General features: G+C 43.4%; 1 protein-coding gene across 6 annotated transcripts in view; it reads right to left on the bottom strand.

Moving 5' to 3' along the window:
* Nucleotides 1-19024, bottom strand: part of KMT5B (lysine methyltransferase 5B) — a 49988-nt gene that overhangs the window by 28537 nt on the left and 2427 nt on the right. For 4 of the 6 annotated variants that reach the window (XM_045854813.1, XM_045854809.1, XM_045854815.1 and 1 more), the window contains exon 2: nucleotides 4323-4558. The exons of 1 other annotated variant lie outside the window; for it this stretch is intronic. In XM_045854813.1, the coding sequence (XP_045710769.1) occupies nucleotides 4323-4482 (160 nt within the window). In that variant the 5' untranslated portion in view covers nucleotides 4483-4558. Of the gene's footprint in view, nucleotides 1-4322; nucleotides 4559-5228; nucleotides 5378-19024 lie in introns of those variants that run through there. One more of the 6 variants, XM_045854812.1, reaches the window with a different exon arrangement.

The following is a 19024-nucleotide window of genomic DNA, read 5'->3' as shown; positions in this document are numbered from 1 at the left end:
ACTATCCATGTTACACCATGTGGGAGACAGCTGACATACTCAAAATATTCCAATCAATAAAGTTATTTATAAAAAATAAAAAAAAGTGTCTTTTACTTTACAGAAAAAATTAAATGGACTTTTTGTTTGGTCAACCCAAATACTATGTGAAAGAACAGGAGACACAGTAAGAGGTGTAACCTCCTTTTCATCTACTCTTTCAAAAAAAAAAATTAAAACACTCATACTAAGCATATAGGTATGTGAAAAGCTATCACATCACTGTATTTTCTGTAACAGCTTTATTGAACTATAACTCACATACCATACAATTCACCCATTTCAAGTGTACAATTCAAAGGTTTTTTAAAACATTCACGTAATTGTGTAACATCACCACAATCAATTTTGGAACATTTCATCACTCCCCAAAGAAACCCCACAGCCATTAGTAGTCACTACCTGTTTTTCCCTCCCAGCCCCTGGCAACCAACCACCAATCTAGTTTCTGTTTCTACAGATTTGCCTAGTTTGAAAATTGCAAATAGACAGAATCATACCATATGTGGCCTTTGCGACAGGCTTCTTTCAATTAGCATAGAGTTTCCAAGGTTCATCCAAGTTCATTCCTAGTATGGCCAAATAATATTCCACTGTATGCATATACCACATTTGCTTATTCATTAGTTGATGGACAATTGGCCTGTTTCCACTTTTTTGCTTTTATGAATAATGTTTCTATGAACATTTATATACAAGTTTTTGTGTGTACATATGCTTTCAATTCTCTTAGGAGTGGAATTGTTAGGTCATATGGAAACTCCATGCTTATCCTTCTGAGGAACTGCCAGACCATTCTTCAAAGTAGATGCACCATTTTACATTTCCAACAGCAGTGTATGGGGGTTCTAATTTCTCCACATCATCACCAATACTTGTTACTGTCTGTCCTTTTAATTCTATATATATCCTAGTGGTTGTGAAGTGGTATCCTATGGTTTTAATTTGCGTTTTTCTGATGACTGAGAGTCCTTTTTTCCCCAGATTGTTTTAATCTGGGTTCCTTAAATTTACATAAGAATTTTCAGATGAGCCCCTCAATTTCTGCAAAGAGGCCAGTTGAGATTTTGATAGGAAATGCATTCAATCTGAAGATCATTTGGGGAGTACTGCCATTTTAACAGTAGTAAATCTTCTAATCCATGCATATGTGATGTCTATCTATTTAGGTCTTTTTAAACTTAGTTCAACAATGTTTTGTAGTTTGTAGAGTATAAGTATTACTTTTATTGTTAAACTTGATGCTATATTTTACACCACTGTAAATAAAACTGTTTCAACTTTGAATTGTTCATTGAAAGTATACAGAATTGCAACTGATTTTTGTATCCTGCAACCTTGCGGAACCTGATTAGTTCTAATAGTTTTTTAGTGGATTCCTTGGGATTTTCTAGATACACAATCGTGTCATCTGCAAAGAGAGACTGTTTTATCTTTTCCTTCCTGATCTGGATGCTTTTTAGTTCATTTTCTTGCCTAGCTGCCGTGGTTAGAACCTGTAAGCACAATGCTGAATAGGATTGGTGAGAATGGATTTTGTGTCTTGTTCCTGATCTTGGGGAGAACCATTTAGTATTTCACCATTAAATGTGACATCAGGTGTGATGGGGTTTTCATAGACATCCTTTATCTTTCCTTCTATTCCTTGTTTATTGAATGTTTTTTTCCTGAAAGGGTATTAAGACTTTGGCCAAATGATTTATTGGGATCATTGTATGGCTTTAGTCCTTCATTCTCTTGATGTAGTGTATTAATTAATTACAGTGTATTAAAGGCATTAAATCAACCCTGGATTCCTGGGATAAATCCCACTTTGTCATGCTACAGAATCTGTTGGCTGATATGGTTTATAGTATTTGCTGAGGATTTCGGTGGCAGGGTAATGCTGGCCTCATTGAATGAACCAGCAAGCATTCCCTTCCATTTTCTGGGAACCATCTATGAAGAACTGGTATTAATTCTTCTTTAAACACCTGCCAGTATTTACCGATGAAGCCATCTGGGCCTGAGATTTTCTTGTAGGTAGTGTTATTTTGTATTTCTTCTAGATTCAGTTTTGGCAGTTTGTTACTTTCTTGGAATTTTTTGGATTAAACTAAGTTATCTAATTTGTTGGTATACAGTTGTTCATAATATTGTTATAATTCTTTTTATTTTTTGAGATAATAACATCTTTTTCATTCTTGATTCTTCTCTTTTTTTTGGTCAGCCTTGCTTAAAGATATGCCAATTTTGTTGATCTTTTCAAAGAACAGCTTTTACCTTTGTTGATTATCTCTACCATCTTTCTATTCCTTACTTTGTTAATTTCACTTCATTACTTCCTTCTGCTTGCTTTTCTTTTTCTCTTGTTTTAGCTAAAAAGTTAGTTACTGACTTGAGATCTTTCTTCTTTTTTAAATATAGTTGTTCACAGCTACAAATTTCCCTCTAGGCAATGCTTTACCTACACCCCATTAATTTTAATATGTGGTATCCTATTTTCAATCATGTACAAGTATTTTCTCACTTCCCTTTCGATTTCTTCTTTAACCCATTGGTTAATTAGGAGTGTGTTAATTTCCACATATTTGTAAATTTCCCAAATTTCTATTATTCATTTCTAATTTTACACCATTTTCATCAGAGAACATATAATGTAAGACTTCAATCCTTGTAAATTTACTGAGGGTTGCTTTACGGCCTGCCCTACAGTCTGTCCTGAAAACGCTCATGTGCACCTGAAAAGAACGTACAGACTGCTGTTGTTGGGCGGAGTGTTCTGAAGTGCCTGTCGGTGAGAATTGGTTTGTCTTCTCTCCTTGCTCTATACATCATTGACAGCAAGTTATTGGAGTCTTCAAACTATTGTTGAGTTCTCTACTTCTCCCCTCAATTTGGTCAGTTTCTGCTTCATGTATTTTGTGGCTGTGATGTCAGGTGAAGTCACTGCAGTTTATCTCGATGGAGCACTGCTGTGCTTCTCTTCATCATTGGCTGTTTCTGCGCCAGCAACATTCAACGTGATGCTGTCCGTCTTCACACTCTCTGGGCTCTTCCAACCTATCCCTCTACATCTGTCTACACTTCGCAAAGTGCAGCACACATAGTGGTCATTTTCTAGATTCTTATGCACCTCCAACAATCAAACCAATGAGGGCCTTTTGCACCGTGATGTACAAAAGGAGGCCAATAACAAGTTGCTTTTAAAAAGTCTAAGCGACACCTAACTCACTGAACAGAGTGACACCACTGCTCCAGTCACTGCGTTTCTCAGCTCCATCAGGCTTGTGTCACAGGCTAAGAGGCGAGGAGGTGTCCGTGCAGAAGAGAATACATTCAGTCTTGGACTCTCCCTCCACTCTTAACCGAGGTAGGAATTTCTGCCTGTTTCTCTACAGAAACAGTGACCTGATCGGGTATGGAAAGGTAAGGGCAGCGAACTGCATAAACCCCTAAGGAAAGAACGAAATGAATCGGACTGGGGCAATCTACCTGAAACTGCAGCACGCCCCAGGCGAACCCAGTGCACAGGGAGCAGGCGGATTCCGACACAAACTAAGGCCATTCAGCAGTGGCTAAATTAACCTTAGCAAAATCAAGAAATATCAATAGAAAAAGTTGAACTCCTTAACATACTTTTGGACAATCTTCATATGGCTGTCTACTTAAGTTTAAATTTATCCTATGGCAATTTACTACTCTTTAAAGAACTATGAAACATGTATCAACTCTACAATTTCTCAGAAATCTCAACAAGTAGTTTTGTTCTTACCAAGGTGTAGAGATAAAAAAGTAACTTAATATCAGTAGAGCCTCACCCTACATAAACAGAAGTAGTAACAGTCTGTGAAGCTGGCCTAAATTCCACTTAACATACAATTTAGAGTTGATCTTATTATTCATATCATTATAAGTTTTTAAAGACATACATACTTATACTTAAATCAAATATAAAAAATACAGTATGAACTAAGAAATTCAGTTCAGTAGCAGTTATTGTAATTTTTTACAGAACAGATTAACCATTTAGGTATAACTTCTACAAACTATAATTTTGTAGAAACCATGGACATAAAAAGCATGATTGAAGTTATTATATTAAGCATTAAACTGAAGTTGTACACAATGCTTGATGAGAATAAAAACATATATAGCTATGAAAGAGTGAAACAACTATACTGTTAACTGCGAGAACACAGGTAACTGTTTCGAGAACAGCAGAGAACAGAACACATCACAAACGGGAGGGAACCACTGCCCGCACCACAGTCAAAAGAGCGACAGGTTGAGTGTGTACATACATCTGCTCGACCGCCTCTCCACCGCGCTTCTGCCAGCCTTCACGGCGTCCTTCCCCGTGTGCTGTGCTTTTGATTGGTTCTGCGGGTGGTCATTAGACAACTTGCCTCCACTCCTCCTGCCATTCACCACCATGTTCTTGGATTCTCCCAACCACTTCATACCCACAGACAGCCTGACCCAGGTGCATTTAGTCACTCTCTTCAAATAGCTTAGAGAATAATTTCAATGTTCTCTCCTAACAGAAACAAAATATGAAAAACAAAACAAAACGGGGAGGTCAATACATAAAAGACCATGCTACACAGACCCTTGAGAAAGATACAGAGTATTAAAAGTAACTTAGTCATTAATGTTTCCACTCTTTAGAGACTATCTGGGCTCCCCAGCCATCCCGATCATGCTGAGGTCTGCAATGACCCCAGGCCCTGATGGGGGACTTTCTCATTGCTGGTGCTTTGAATAGCAACTGGTAAACAGCAAGTACTCGATAAACACTTATCCTTCAGTTATCAGTAAGAATCACCTTTGCTCCTCATTATGTTATCTCTTGTCTACAACAGTTTGTCACCTTTTTGTCATTCAAGGTATTCAGTGTGTCCTATCAATATCCAAATATCGCCCATCATAACACATCTTCCTTAGTGTTCCTTTGCAATGGCAACACAAACTGAGAGGCTGCTACATTCGCTAATGTAGAGGCATCTTTCACCATATGAATTTGAATGAGCTGAATTTGGGAATTGAATGATTTGGACAGTGAGGGATGCCTGTACTTTACAAAGACCTTTGGAAGTCATCATGTTTGTTGGTAATGGATTAAGGAAAAAAAATGTCCATGATATCAGTTCATTATAAAATTATGTTTTTAGTGTAAGTCAAACTAAAAAGGCTCTAGGAAAACAAACCTTTGGCGCTAAGGACCTGTAGGACCCTGGTACGGGCCCTCCCACGTGCAGGCGGAACTGAGGCCAGAGAGGTGACATGACCGAGGCCGCACCACCAGCCAATAGCACAATCGTGAGGACCCAGCGCTCATGCCCTCGGGTCTCTCAGGACACATGACAAAGTTGATATCCCCTGCTTTATACAAACACACAGAAAAGTACAAATGATAAGTTATTCTGAAGTACTCCAAGAAAAATGTCGAACTGGACATGTCTGTAATGATAACCAACACAAATATGAAACATTAATTTTTACTTGACTTCAGACTGCTTTCCTGTGACAGGAATTTTGTGTTAATTCACAGTGGGATGAAATGTGTGAATGATATGCTTAGGTAAAAATATATATATATATATATCTGATCAATATTAAGGATACTTGTGCAATTATTCTTCATCATGTACTTTTCTCCCGGTTCCCTTACTATTTAAATTCAATTAGCATTCAACTTCTATTGTACCTATCTTTTGCTACTTCTTACAGGCTTCACTAAATCCAGAAAAGTAGTGCTCCTTAAAATATAGGAAAGGGTGAGTAAAACTATTGATACATCAGTTATAGATTAAAGATTTTTCAAGTATTACACCTCCTCAAATTAAATATGAGACTTCCTATTGGCGATCAAATGTCCTCTATTTACACTCAGAAGAAAAGGCGCGGAGCGCACGAGCAGTGTGCTTTTGAAGCAGAGGAAGCTTGAGGGAAAGCGGCCGTGCCCCAGGACGCCCTTCCTCTCTCCCGCGCCTGGAACGCAAATCCCCTCGTGACCAGGAAGTCTTCCCCGACCCTCACTGCCAAACCCAGGGAGACACCCCTACTCTAAAGCGGAGGCGACAGCCCTTGTGTCACTGTGCAGTCCCGGTCTGCCTGCTTCTTTAATGGACTGGCAGGTCCTGAGGTCAAGAATTTATTTTTCTTCTCTCTAACCCTCGTATCTGGCACAGTACAAAGTAGATCAGAGCCACTAGACTGATGCAAGAGTAAATAAATAAGGTTGCAGTCTAAACCACCTAACAGAAACTGTACTCTGTTATTTTCTTAAACTGCACATTAAAGTTATAACCTGGCCTCTTCAAACCCTCTCAAGACGCCAGTGCTCTCACAGGCAGCGAGAGGAGCTCCCGCGCAGGCGCAGGCGCAGACCCGAGCCCCGGCCCCCTCCCTCTGCGCCTTCTGCTGCACTCCCTAGCTCTGCGTCCCCACTCAGAAAGAACAAGGAGAGGCACAGGGCTTTGGTCCTTTAGCAAGTCCATCTCAAGGATGCCCACATGTAACACACAGCTTATGGATAATGACTACAAAATGGGCTTTTGAGACTCTTAGGAGTCCTTATCTTCTTCAATGGTAACACATGGAATGGAAAAGAGCAAGGTGGCTTTAGGAAGAGTTAAGAGACACAAAAAATAGAGTCCCCGCTCCTCAGAGAATCCTTAAGTCCCAACCCAGATTCCCACTCAGAGACAAAAAGCAGAAACCCGAAGCCAGATCCAGCAATCTGGTTTACTGAGCCCCCCGAGGTGATTCTGATGCAAGCACCAGCGTGAGTACTACCATTCCAAATTACTTATTCATTCACTTCATTGGCTGTTGGAGCAAAGGACAGATGCCAAAATTTTAAGAAAAAGTATGGAAGAGCCCTGGCTGGATGGCTCAGATGATTAGGGTGTTGTTCCATACACCGAAAGCTTGTGGGTTTGATCCCTGGTTGGGCACATGCAGGAGGCAATCGATCGATGTTTCTCTCATGGATGTTCCTCCCTCTCTCCCTCCCTCTAAAATCAATAAACATGTTCTCCAGTGAGGACTGAAGAATTAAAAACCATGGAACAAAAAATTTTAATCGGAGGAAACTGTACCTACCGAGCTATACTCTTCCCCCTGAGAACCAGGAAAAGCGCACCAACAGATCATCCCAGGGGCACAGCGGCCCAGTTCACGGAGCACAGACTGAGCTCGCTCCAGGCGACACACAGTCAGCCAAGTGTGCTGTGCGCTTACGGTGCCAGCGGGAGTGCCCTGGGAACCTGCGGTCTCACCGACACCGACGCCGCACCGTGGTGTGGCAGGTGCCGTGTCAGTCACCCAGCACGGCCGAGCCTCCAGCAGGAGCACACCGCCCGTGCCGGGACCCGGGACGCGTTCTCACGGAGGCTCCAAGCCTCTCCACCCGTCCAGATGACAACAGCTCACTGAGGCGAAAGACTCGACTCAGGCTCACAAATGAACACTTTTTGGAAGCACTTCTAGTAAAGCTATCAGAAATTTTGGGACTATTTATAGTTTTTTAGCTTAGTACGAGTGTATACAATAAAAACTCTAGTAATTATCAGGTCATCGCTTGTTCTGCCCCAGGAGCATGGAACCTGTTGCCGTCAGCATATTTCCTGTAAGATCACAAATGGGAAGGATACTCACACGTTAGAGGAGGAGGAGACGGGACTTCAAAGGCTACCGCGGCCCACACAGCGCGAACTGCGGAGAGAGAGGCTGAAGGCGCCGGGCGGCTGGCGAAGCCTACAGGCTTCCTGGCCCCCACGGAGGCCCCCTCCCAGCGCGAGCGAAGGTGTGCCCCTCTGGCTTCGAACGCAGCGGGCTCACATGGAAATGCCACCACAGTCTTGGCTTGGTTGACAGTACTAGGCTAACTGGCCACTGACTATAATTTAGAAATAAAAATTACCTTGAATTTATCCCAAAATGGGCAGAAAAAAAATTTCAAGGAGTACTGATCACTCCCTAATAGTATAATAGCTACAAATCTTACTTTGTTCTGACCTCCCAATATAAGAATATCAGAAAAATTATTAGCCATCTACTGTATTCCAGACACTGTTCTAGGCACTGAGGACACAGCAAAGAACAAAAGGTTTCTGCCCTTATTTGTGCTTATATTCTAATGAAGAAAGCTCTGGGAAACAGCAAATTCACAAATAAATGCTGGCACCTCGGAGAAAACAAGGCAGTTTCCCAGTGGCAGGGCGTGCCTCGGGCGGCACCGGGGCCGACGAGGAAAGCCGGGCGCATGCTGGAGTGTGAGGCACAGGGCACGGGCAAAGTGCACCGGCACAGAGCCAGTGTGGCGGGGCGGGCAAGGCCAGGGGGGCGGCCAGAAGACACGGCACGTAACAGAGGGCCTCGAAGCCTGCTGAGCCTTGGGCGCTGAATCTCAGTGAGACGCAAGGCAGAGGAGTGACCTGACCCAAGTGACAGTCTAAAGGCCCATGCTAGCTGCTTGCTATATGGAGAAGAGCTCACAATAAATGCTTTTAAAACAGAAATTCTGCCCTGGCTGGTGTGGCTCAGTGGATTGAGTGCCAAGCCTGCAAACCACAGGGTTGCTGGTTCGATTCCCAGTCAGGGCATGTGCCTGGGTTGCAGGCCAGATCCCTGGTGGGGGCACGTGAGAGACAACCACACACTGATGTTTCTCTCCCTTTCTCCCTCCTTTCCCCTCAGTATAAAAATAAATAAATAAAATCTTTTTAAAAATGAATAAAAAATGAAAAAATGTCCTTTTTAAAAAAAAGACCATGTAAGTGTAGGTAATGGAGTGAAATTCCTGAGGGTATTCTGCCAGCTTTGCTCCGTGTCTTTGCGTGTTCACGAAAAAGCGATGCGACCAGGCTCTAAGGAAATGCAGAGTGACCGTGCCCCGGGCAGGGGCAGGGAGGCTGCGCAACACGGAAGTCAACAGGAAAGGAACATTCGCCTCACGGACTTCACTGGACCGACAGGTGGGGAAGGAAGCACAGGCCCCAGATTCCAGTCCCAAACATAAAGAGAAGGCAGACTATTTATGATAATACAAAATATACTGAAGAACTGCTAAAATAAGAGCTGCATTTGAAGAGGAAAGTATTTAAAGAATTATGTAGAGTTGTATTCAAAGAGGGAACATCTAACCATACTGCAATGCCACTACAGGAAAAAGCACACACACATCACACCGCTCCTTATTCCAAACCAACGACAGAATGGCTATCTTTGAGGGAATGGGGTTAACACTAACAAAAAATTTCCCCAAAATGTTTACAGTAAACCTATTTATTTATAATTGGAAAAAAAACCCTAAAATACTCTGATACTTGAAAACGTTTCAAAAGAAAGCACAGAACGGTTTCATTAAAACTGTGCTTGGTTTGAGCAGAGGGGCTGCCCCACTGCCGCAGCGAGGGGCCGTCACCAGGTGTCGACACCTCTGTGACTGTCACCCTCCCCTTGTGGACACACAGAGGGTTGGAGGCTGTTGACTGACTTTTCAGTAAACTGCTCGTGCCCAGTTTGAGAACTGTGGTCCCAATATGGTTTTACTTAAAGCTTTGGACACCGATTTTTTGTTGAATGTTCTAAAATACAAACCAGGATTTTTAAAACTCTGTCAGAAAAATGAAAACATTGGTTCTGAATGACTATCAAGGATTTTAGCATAATTCCTGAGACACTACCAAGAACTCTCTAACCAGTTTACATGCTGAACTTGCCTGCACAAAGTTTATCTTAGAGAAATTGTCCAGTGGCAACGAAACAATCCCGAAGTGCTTAAAGAGGAAAAACTGATACACATTTTTAAAGAGCAGGCTCTAGCTTGCTAAGGAGTTTTGGAAATCTTTATTGAGAAAAAGCTGAGCAAACATTTAAGTGATGCAGATACAATGTGCTAAGAAAACAATTCAATACACCAAACAATTAACTGTAGTATCCCTAGAGAATGAGATTACAAGCAATTTTCACCTGTTACATGACATAGTCTTCAAAGGGCTCAACTTTTCAAAACAAACATGTATTACTCTTGTAACATTTAAAGGTATACATAAAAAGGAAAAAAGACTTCACAAAAATCCTTTGCATTATTTATATGTATGTAAGTTAAAACCAATTTCTAAAACCATAATATAGCAATTAAAAAATAAGACTTTTAGAGTGATGGGAAGTCCAACATGTCACAGAAATACTTTCGCAAATTTCTGACACCTTCACTTCTGGACTTTGGGACACTCAAGTGTCATAATCCCAGACTCCCTGTAGTTTTACATTTAAAACAAGCACAAGGAAGACAAACACAAATAGAAAGCACAGAAATGAGAGAGAGCACTGTCCAAGGAGGAAAAACACACACCACCCTCCCCAAAAGAACAAAAGTGCCCACATTGGACCAGGAGTGAGACCACTCTGGCTCACATCATTTCTAATAACTTCCCATTAGTAAAGTGAAAAATCAATTTCATCTTCTAGAGCTTCACATGTCTGGCCTGCCTCACATTCCCCTTTCTATTCTCAAACCTAACTGCTACATATAAACCCAAGTGGTTGTTAGTTTTTCCCATCAAATCTAAAATTACAAAGGGACCCTAAAATATATCAAAGAATTCCAAATTAGATTTTTGAAATATTTTATTTCTTTATCTTTAGAGAGAGGGGAAGGAAGGGAGAAAGCGAGGGAGAGAAACATCAGTGTGTTGTTGCCTCTTGCCCACCCCCACTGGGGACCTGGCCTGCAACCCAGGCATGTGCCCTGACTGCGAACTGAGCTGACGACCTTTCGGTTCACAGGCCAGCACTCAATCCACTGAGCCACACTAGCCAGAGCCCTAATTAGTTTTTAAAATTGGCTATTCCAAATCCATCTGCAATCAATACATACCCAAGGTTCCATGGAACTCTCTAGTAACAATCCATATGGTTGGACCAGTATAAGAAGTCCTGCAAAGCTACCAGGAGCATTTGTGATTAGCACCTCACCGTAAGACTACGATGCAGTTTGACAGGGCAATCTCTCAAGCTGCAAATTTGTTAGAAAACTACCATGAATTCATGATCACACCTGTAACCTAAAACTTGCTCTTATAAACACTGCTGTCAGAAATAAACTGCATGTGAGAATTCAGATGACTTGCTGGAGTTCAACTAGTGCTATGAAAGAGCGGCTTTGGGGAATTTTGTTCTGCTTTCACAATTAAGCTGCTACCTAAGGCAGAGCTGTTGCTGTAAGACTGGAGGTGTTGGTACAAATTCAGTGAGGATTTAGTATCTGGCACCAAACTCCAGAGCCAGTAGTTCTTCACAGTCATAGGAACCCGTGTCATGTTATTGTTAAAGGTATCACTTCAGCCTTCTTTCTCCAGCTCTTGACAGTCAAACTCACGTGCGTTTTGCTTCAGACAATTTCACGGCTTTCCCAAGCAGCCACTGGGACAAGCAAGAGAATGCCCCATTCTGAGCAGTTTCCCACCAACGCATATAAATGCTCCGCCCACCCTTTCAGGACGGCTGGAGGACAGCACCACTCATCGGGCCTACCTGGTGCGCTAACTGGCTGCTCTAAAGGAGGCTGCAGCAGGCTGGAAAATGCTCCCCGAACCTGCCAGTGTTCATTTACAGGGAAAAGGGTCTTTGGAGGTGTGATTAAATTACGGTTTTGAGAGCATCTGCATCAGGTGGGCCCTAAATGGCGTCACCAGTGCCCTTGCAAGAGAGGGGCAGAGGGAGCTCGGACAGCACACACGTCAGTCACGGGCAGCCGGAAGAGGCAAGGGGCGGAGTCTCTCCTGGAGCCTCCGGAGGGAGCCTGACCGGACCCTGATTTGGGCCCAGGGAAAGTGAGGGTGCACTGCCTCCCAGAACTGAGAGAACACGCACTTGCTGTCTCAAGCCACCAAGTTTGTGGTCATCTGTTACAACACCCACATGAAACCGAAAGAGACCAAGAAAAAGAAAACCATGAAAAAATACTGTAAAGTATTTCTACTGTATTACGAGTCAACAGACTCAAGAAACACATAAGGTTTCCATGTATCACAGGAAAAAAGATTTTAAACACCTTTAAAAAGTTGTCTTAGCCCTGGCTGGATAGCTCAGTTGGTTGGAGCGTCCTCCTGTGAACCAATAGGTCATGGGTTCGATTCCCAGTCAGAGCACATACCTAAGCTGTGGGTCTCATCCTCAGTTAAGGCACGTACGGGAGGCAACTGGTCGATGTTTGTCTCACACATCAATGTTTCTCTCTCTCCCCCCTTGCCCTCTCTCTAAAATCAATTACCATGGCCTTGGGTGAGGATAAAGAAAAAAGGTTGTCTTAAATTACACTTAAAGTCATTTCTCCTCTCCCACTGCAGGCATGCAACACAGCCGCAGAGAGTGCTACATGGGGTCTGAAGGGGCAACTGCTCACACACTGGGCTTAAGCCCAGCTAAACAAGACCTTCCTGGGAAGTACTTCCACTTTTTATGTTTATACAAAATTTACAATAAATATGAAAAATAAAATTACTAAAATTTTTCATTCAGCACATTTTAAACAGTATAATTACTACTCACTGGCAAGTGAACGATCAGATATTTACAACACTTGCACTTGCTCAATGGGCCACTGATCTACAGCTGGACTTACAATAAACTGAGTCCTTACAGAAAATACTGCTTCATAGTCCTTATTTACTCGCATCTGATATACACTACAACAAAGGATTTTATATGAGCAAGATTGTGTCTCCAGTTGACTTAGTAGGTATATTTCAAATACAGGTTTTAGCTAATGTAGTTGTTGAAGGAAATTCTGCAACAAACAAAGGAACCTGCTTGCCATCTCTCCACATCTGACCCCCTTACTTACCTAGCAGGGCCTCAGAATGAAAACCAAAGATGCTTCCTTTGTCATTGTGTTCTGAGAGCCAAACAGCATTTCACTTTTCTGTAAACAGATGCCACCTCGTGTCAAAAGTCTGTAAGTACAGTCCACAGTTCCTCAGGAGCTCCGAGGTAAGTCAAACAAAGAATAATCAATTCTTACCGTGCAAAGACAAAGGCAAGAAAAACTCCAACGGGCAATTTTGGGGGTGGCTCTTAATGGCCAAGGCTGAGTGTGCCAGGTAGTTCAGGACGTGCTCTGGGTGGAGTCAAAGAGCCTGGGTCCCACCCCGGCCCCAACTCATCGCTCTCCATCAGTGGGACCGCAGACCAGTCACTTAACCTTGCTAACAGCTTCAGTGAAATGAAGAGTCTACCTCCTCAGTTTATCAAAAGGACTAAATGAGCAGAAATTGCTAATAAAGGTATCCAACTGTCTCTTTTTGAATCAATCACTAAGGCAGAAACAAAGAGGGCAGGCATGTTAACGCATCATTCACAAAACCTTAACCAAGTATAAATATTCCCTCCACTCCTCATCCTACCGTAATTCCCACAAGAAAAAAAATCACCTCGCCTCCTGCGTTAAAAAAGTTTTTAAGAGAATAAAAAAGGACCAGGGGTGTGAATCTATGCCACAGGGCTGAGATCAGCTTCACTTTTCTGCTGCTCCTGAAGAGAAGGAATGAGACCTCTGGCAACAATGCGGAATTAAAAGTCACACCAAACTACATCTCACAGTCAGCATTCAGAGGGATTACGGATTTGTCACAGTGGGATTTAGCTTGTTGTGCATTTGGTAAACTGTAACCCCATTTAAAAAAACAACACCAATAAATCATAGCTTCTCCATTTATTTAGTGCTTCCCATAGTCACTTTATCATTTAATTCTCACACCCTGTGGAGTTGCTGCTAGTCAGACGAAAGGTTAGAGAAGTTGCTCATTGCACTCCAGAAAGGACCCTGCTGGTGGGAAGCGTTTGAGCAGAGACCGGTTAGAAAGTCCAATGCAACAGGAGCAGTGAGTGGGAAGAGAGAAAAGCTCTGGTGTTTCAAATACAAGTTGGCAAGACTTGGTAACAAATCTGATTTGGATGGTGACGCGCAGAAAGGAATCCCAACTGAGTCAGAAATCTCTAGTTGGTGCAAAAGTTTTAGTTGGGGTGACTGCAAGGTTGCCATCAACTGAGCTAGGAACCACAAAGGAACCTGTTTGTAGGAAAGATGAGAAAGTTTGGATTTGGGAAATCTGAGGCGGGGAGCACTACCCAGGTGAAGCCGGCGTGTGTTAGAACTCAGGAGAGAAGTGGGACTGTGCAGAGTAACATTAACAAGGACTTTGCAGTTTACCAAGCATTCCAACATTGTTTTAATTCAAAGAATCACAGTACTTCAGCCCTGGCTGGTGTGGCTCAGTGGTCTGAGTGCTAGCCTGTGAACCAAAGGGTAGCAGGTTGGATGCCTAGTCAGGGCACATGTCTAGGTTCCTGGCCAGGTCCCAGGTAGGGGGTGTGCAATAGGCAACCACACACTCATGTTTCTCCCCCTCTCTTTCTTTGTCCCTTCCCCTTTCTCTAAATATAAATAAATAAAATACATTAAAAAAAAAGAATCACAGTATTTCAGAGCAGAAAGTCTTAGTGTAAAAGAATATAATTACCTACCTAAAGTAATTCACATCTTTTGACAAGATAAGGTGTTACCAATCCATGAAACCAAAAAAATTTTGGAGGCCCTGGCTGGGCAGCTGAGCTGGTTAGAGCGTCGTCCTGATACAACAAGGCTGCACGTTTGACCCGTCAGGGCACAGACGAAAAGCAACCAAGGAACGCATAGGTAAGGTGAACAAATTGCTCTTTCTCTCCTTTCCCTCCCCCTCCCCCGAAAACCAATATAAAAAAATTTTTTGAGCTTTATCATGGGCAGTTAAGTGAAAGAAAAAAGGGGAGGAAAGAGAGAAGGAAATGAAATGAGCAAGAGGCACACACAGTCATCACTGTGGAGAGACAGGTCTCGCAAAGCAGCAGCCCCACGACAGTGTTGGCGGCTACGTGCTGAGTGCGGAGCACAGCGTCCACCACGCATTCAGGTAAACGGCTGCTCAAGGTGTGAGTGAAGGACTGAATGCCGCAGGGACAACTGGACGGTCCTGGGCACAGCAGAGAGACACCTTGTAGTGCTGGTCTTCTGGGCATTTCGCACTACTGCTCTGACTATGGTGCAAGGATTGTGCTGCCAACTTTCCATGTATCACATCATTTGCCCCATCACAGTCCTTCAATGTGTGCAATACATTAAGCATATTCATTCACACATAATAAAAATATTAAATTATGTATTAACGCACAAGATACTACTGTTATCGCCCCCACTTTACAAATGGCAGCAAGCCTTATGCCATATGAGAAACCGATACAACCATGACTCAAATTTTTAAACATACAGCAGGTCCTTAAATCACGTTGTTTAGGTATAAATGATGTGATGCCGTAGGAGCTTCATTCTTTTTTTTTTTTTTTAAGATTTTATTTCTAGAGAGAAGAGAAGGGAGGGAGGAAGTGAGGGAGAGAAACACTGATGTGTGAGAGAAACACCAGTGTGCGGGTGCCTCTCACATATTCCCAACTGAGGACCTGGCCCACAACCCAGGCGTGCGCCCTGACCGAGAATCAAACTAGCAACCTTTGGGTTTGCAGGACAATGCTCAACCCACTGAGCCACACCAGCCAGGGCAGAAGCTTAACTTTTGTTTCTATCAATTAGCCTGTGATAAAACTGGTTTCACCGTAAACTATTTTGTTTAAAGTCACAGAACCTATCGATGATGTTACAAGTGTACTTTATTTTACCTCCTATTTGAAGAGTAAGACCCCAGAACAAAACATAGTTCCTGATTTCATGGAGCTCAAAGTATAGTGTGGGAAGAGAGATAAGCAATATAATAAGCATGAAACTATAAATTCTAGTAAGCACTATAAAGGAAACAAATAGGATGTTAGGAGACAGAATAATGTGGAAACTGACTTTAGATTGGATGACAGAGAAAAGAAATCAAAAGCATAAACACCAAAACAATCACCTTTTGGGAGGATCAAAACATTCCTGGTATCTACTCATATCCAATGAACAAACAGTTTCTGAGGCAAATGACTTTGTCTAAATCCTCCTGGACCCAGAATAAGGGCTGGGTTTTTGTTTTGTTTTGTTTGTTTTTATATTTTAATTATTTATTTTTAGAGAGAAGGGAAGGGAGGGAGAAAGAGAGTGAGAGAAACATCGATGTGTGGTTGCCTCTCAAGTGCCCCCTACTGGGGACCTGGTCTACAACACAGGCCTGTGCCCTGACTGGGAATTGAACTGGGGACCTTTTGGTTCACAGGCTGGCACTCAACCCACTGAGCCACACCAGCTGGGGCATGAAGACTGTTTTTGTTCCTTTCTCAGGGGAAAGGAAAAAGGTTTCTATTTGGCCTCTCTAGCCCAGACTCCACTGGCTCACTGGCTGAGGGATCAGGCCCCCCTTCTCTCCTCAGTCAGGGAGCCCCACCTTTCTAAGAGCAGGTTGGTCTTCTTGCTAAAAATATATATCCCTCCACATCATGCCACGTACGCATTTCCTTGAAGATGAAAATACTCCTCAGGGATCATTAAACTTTATCAGGCACTTCAATCAATCCTGTTATACAAGTCAGACAAAATGAATCACTCTGCAGATCAGAATCCACTCAATCCAACATTCCCCAAGAACCTACCAGGAGCCACCGGGCACTGTTCGTGGTGCTGGAATACCGGCTGTGTCCGGGGACAGTAGAGGGCGCCCGAGAGCCTCAGCTTTCAGAAGAACCAGTCCACAGACTAGGAAGCAGAAGGACCCTGCCATGAAGGGGTCTTTTGCCTAAGACCTGAGAGGCAATCGTAGTGCCTTAGAGACCCGGTGACCAACTGTTGCAACCAGAGGCCCAACTGGAACACAGGCGTCTGTTTCGCCCTCACACACGGGACGGAGGGTTTGCCAGCGTGGTGGCGCTGTGATGTAGGTGAGTCAGGGATTACGATGGCTAAAGCTCAGAAATGAAGATGCTTTCCTGAAGTCAAACTGCTATTAGATGGTAAGGCTGGGTCTAAAACTCTAGTGTTTAAGCCGCAGTCTGGAGATTTACTCCAGTATGTGAGGACATGTGCACCAGGCAGAAATAAAGAGGCTTATCACCGAGAAATGCTTCCCAGGTCTACTCACCTGTCTTTAGTGCACTGCTATAACACAGAAAATAAGACCCCGTATCTCCTGCAGAGATGCAGCCAACAAGCAGGAGCCACACAGACCTGAAGAATCAAGCTTCTGGAACCAGGGATATACCCGAGTTTCTCAGTTCTAAAACCCAACTGCCTGTAACCTATACCATCAATTTGATTATAAAAAAAAAACTGCATGGAATTTACAGATGAACTGCGTACACAATTAGACGTCAAAATACGATTAAAACAGCCCTTACGGGGCATCCAACCTTTGGGCATCTCTGGGCCACACTGGAAGAACAGTTGTCTTGGGCCACATATTAGATATACTGTGACATGTAATCACAAAAAATCTCATAATGTTTTAAGTAAATTTATGATTTTGTGATGGGCCACATTCATAGCCATCCTAAGCCGCATGCGGCCCGTCGGCCACAGGTTGGACATCCCTGCAAGAAAACAGAGCCGCGATTAAGTGTAAAAGATAAATTATAGCCCTGGCTCCTGTGGCTCAGTAGACTGAGCACTGGCCTGCGAACCAAAGGCTCACTGGGTGGACTCCTGTCAGGGCACATGCCTGGGTTGCAGGCCAGGTCCCCAGTTGGGTGAATGCAAGAGGCAATCGACCTATGTTTCCCATTCTTTCTCACTCCTTTTCCCTCTCTCTGAAAATAAATCTTTTTTTAAGATAAACTATAATACAGGATTGGAAATGATTACAGAGATTAATACTTGATTATTTTACAGACAAAGAAACTGAGGCTTGGCCCTATCAGTGTCTTCTGTAAATAATGACAGAGCAAACGAACACAGGTAGAGACTCTTACTCCAGCGCCTTCAACCAGCCCCAGAATTATATGGAGACACGGCAGTCATGATTACACTCAACCCTGGAAGACTACGTGGTGTTTAAGCTTCCCCCACACAGACGCCAGCCAGCCCCGAATCCGGCGGGCAGACACAGGGGCCGGAGGCAGTGGGGCAGCAAACTGGTCCATGGTCCTGGGAGCCCTTCAGCACGATGAAAGGAAAATTAGGACGCAAAATGTAATTTAGAGCATCAATAATTACGGAAATCTGACCTTTTCCCCTTTTCTGCAAGTGGTCTCTGGTCCCGTCACCAACTACCTCAAGATAACACACCTACTGGAACGCACGACCTCTGAGCAGCACGGGTCAAAAGCTCATGTTCGACATTAACGTGAATTACAAGAGTAAGGCGGTGATTCCTTCCCGTACAGATGGATTCTCTCTATAGCACACCTTTGAAACAGTAGAATCCCGTCATGCATTTAAAATAAGATATGTGTGACTAAAACTGGGGAACGTGTCTGCTGAACAAAACATGGTATGTCCACATGTGAAACCCACGGAGGAGGATTTGGGAGTGGAAAGTGAAGCTCATAAAATAGTGAAAGTAGGAAATAATGGAGTCTACGTGATTATCGGAGCGGATCTGCTCTCATAAGCCGTGGGCAGGGCAAGGCATTCCTGGGGACAGGGGGCTGTTCGGAGGCTACTTACACAAACTAATGATTTTGCAACACAAGCGGGCCGTGTACTCGTGTCCTGAAGCAAACCGACACTCATGTACAGGAAAGTCAAGTTCAATGACAGGGGAACACTCACAAACCAACATCCTCCACCCACAAAACTGCGCTCAGAGATGTGCACACAGCCTGCCACCACTTCCTTCACAGGCGCATTCGCAGGCGCTCCCCCACCCGCCCACCTCCCGCAGCACTGCCCACAGGCGCTGGGTCCCGGGCAGAGAGTTCAAGGCGGACACAGCTCAGTGTGCCCCAGGACACGGGCGGGAATACAGGCATGAGAGCACTTGGAAATGGCTCTGAAGCCATTTGAGATCGAAGAGAGTTCAACCTCCAAGTTTATGGG

The sequence above is a fragment of the Phyllostomus hastatus genome, unplaced genomic scaffold (genome assembly GCF_019186645.2).
Source record: "Phyllostomus hastatus isolate PE091 unplaced genomic scaffold, TTU_PhHast_1.1 phas_scaffold_11, whole genome shotgun sequence".
NCBI classification, from domain to species: Eukaryota; Metazoa; Chordata; class Mammalia; order Chiroptera; family Phyllostomidae; genus Phyllostomus; species Phyllostomus hastatus.
Note: the sequence above shows the minus strand (reverse complement) of the source record. Positions and strands in the feature narration are given on the sequence as shown.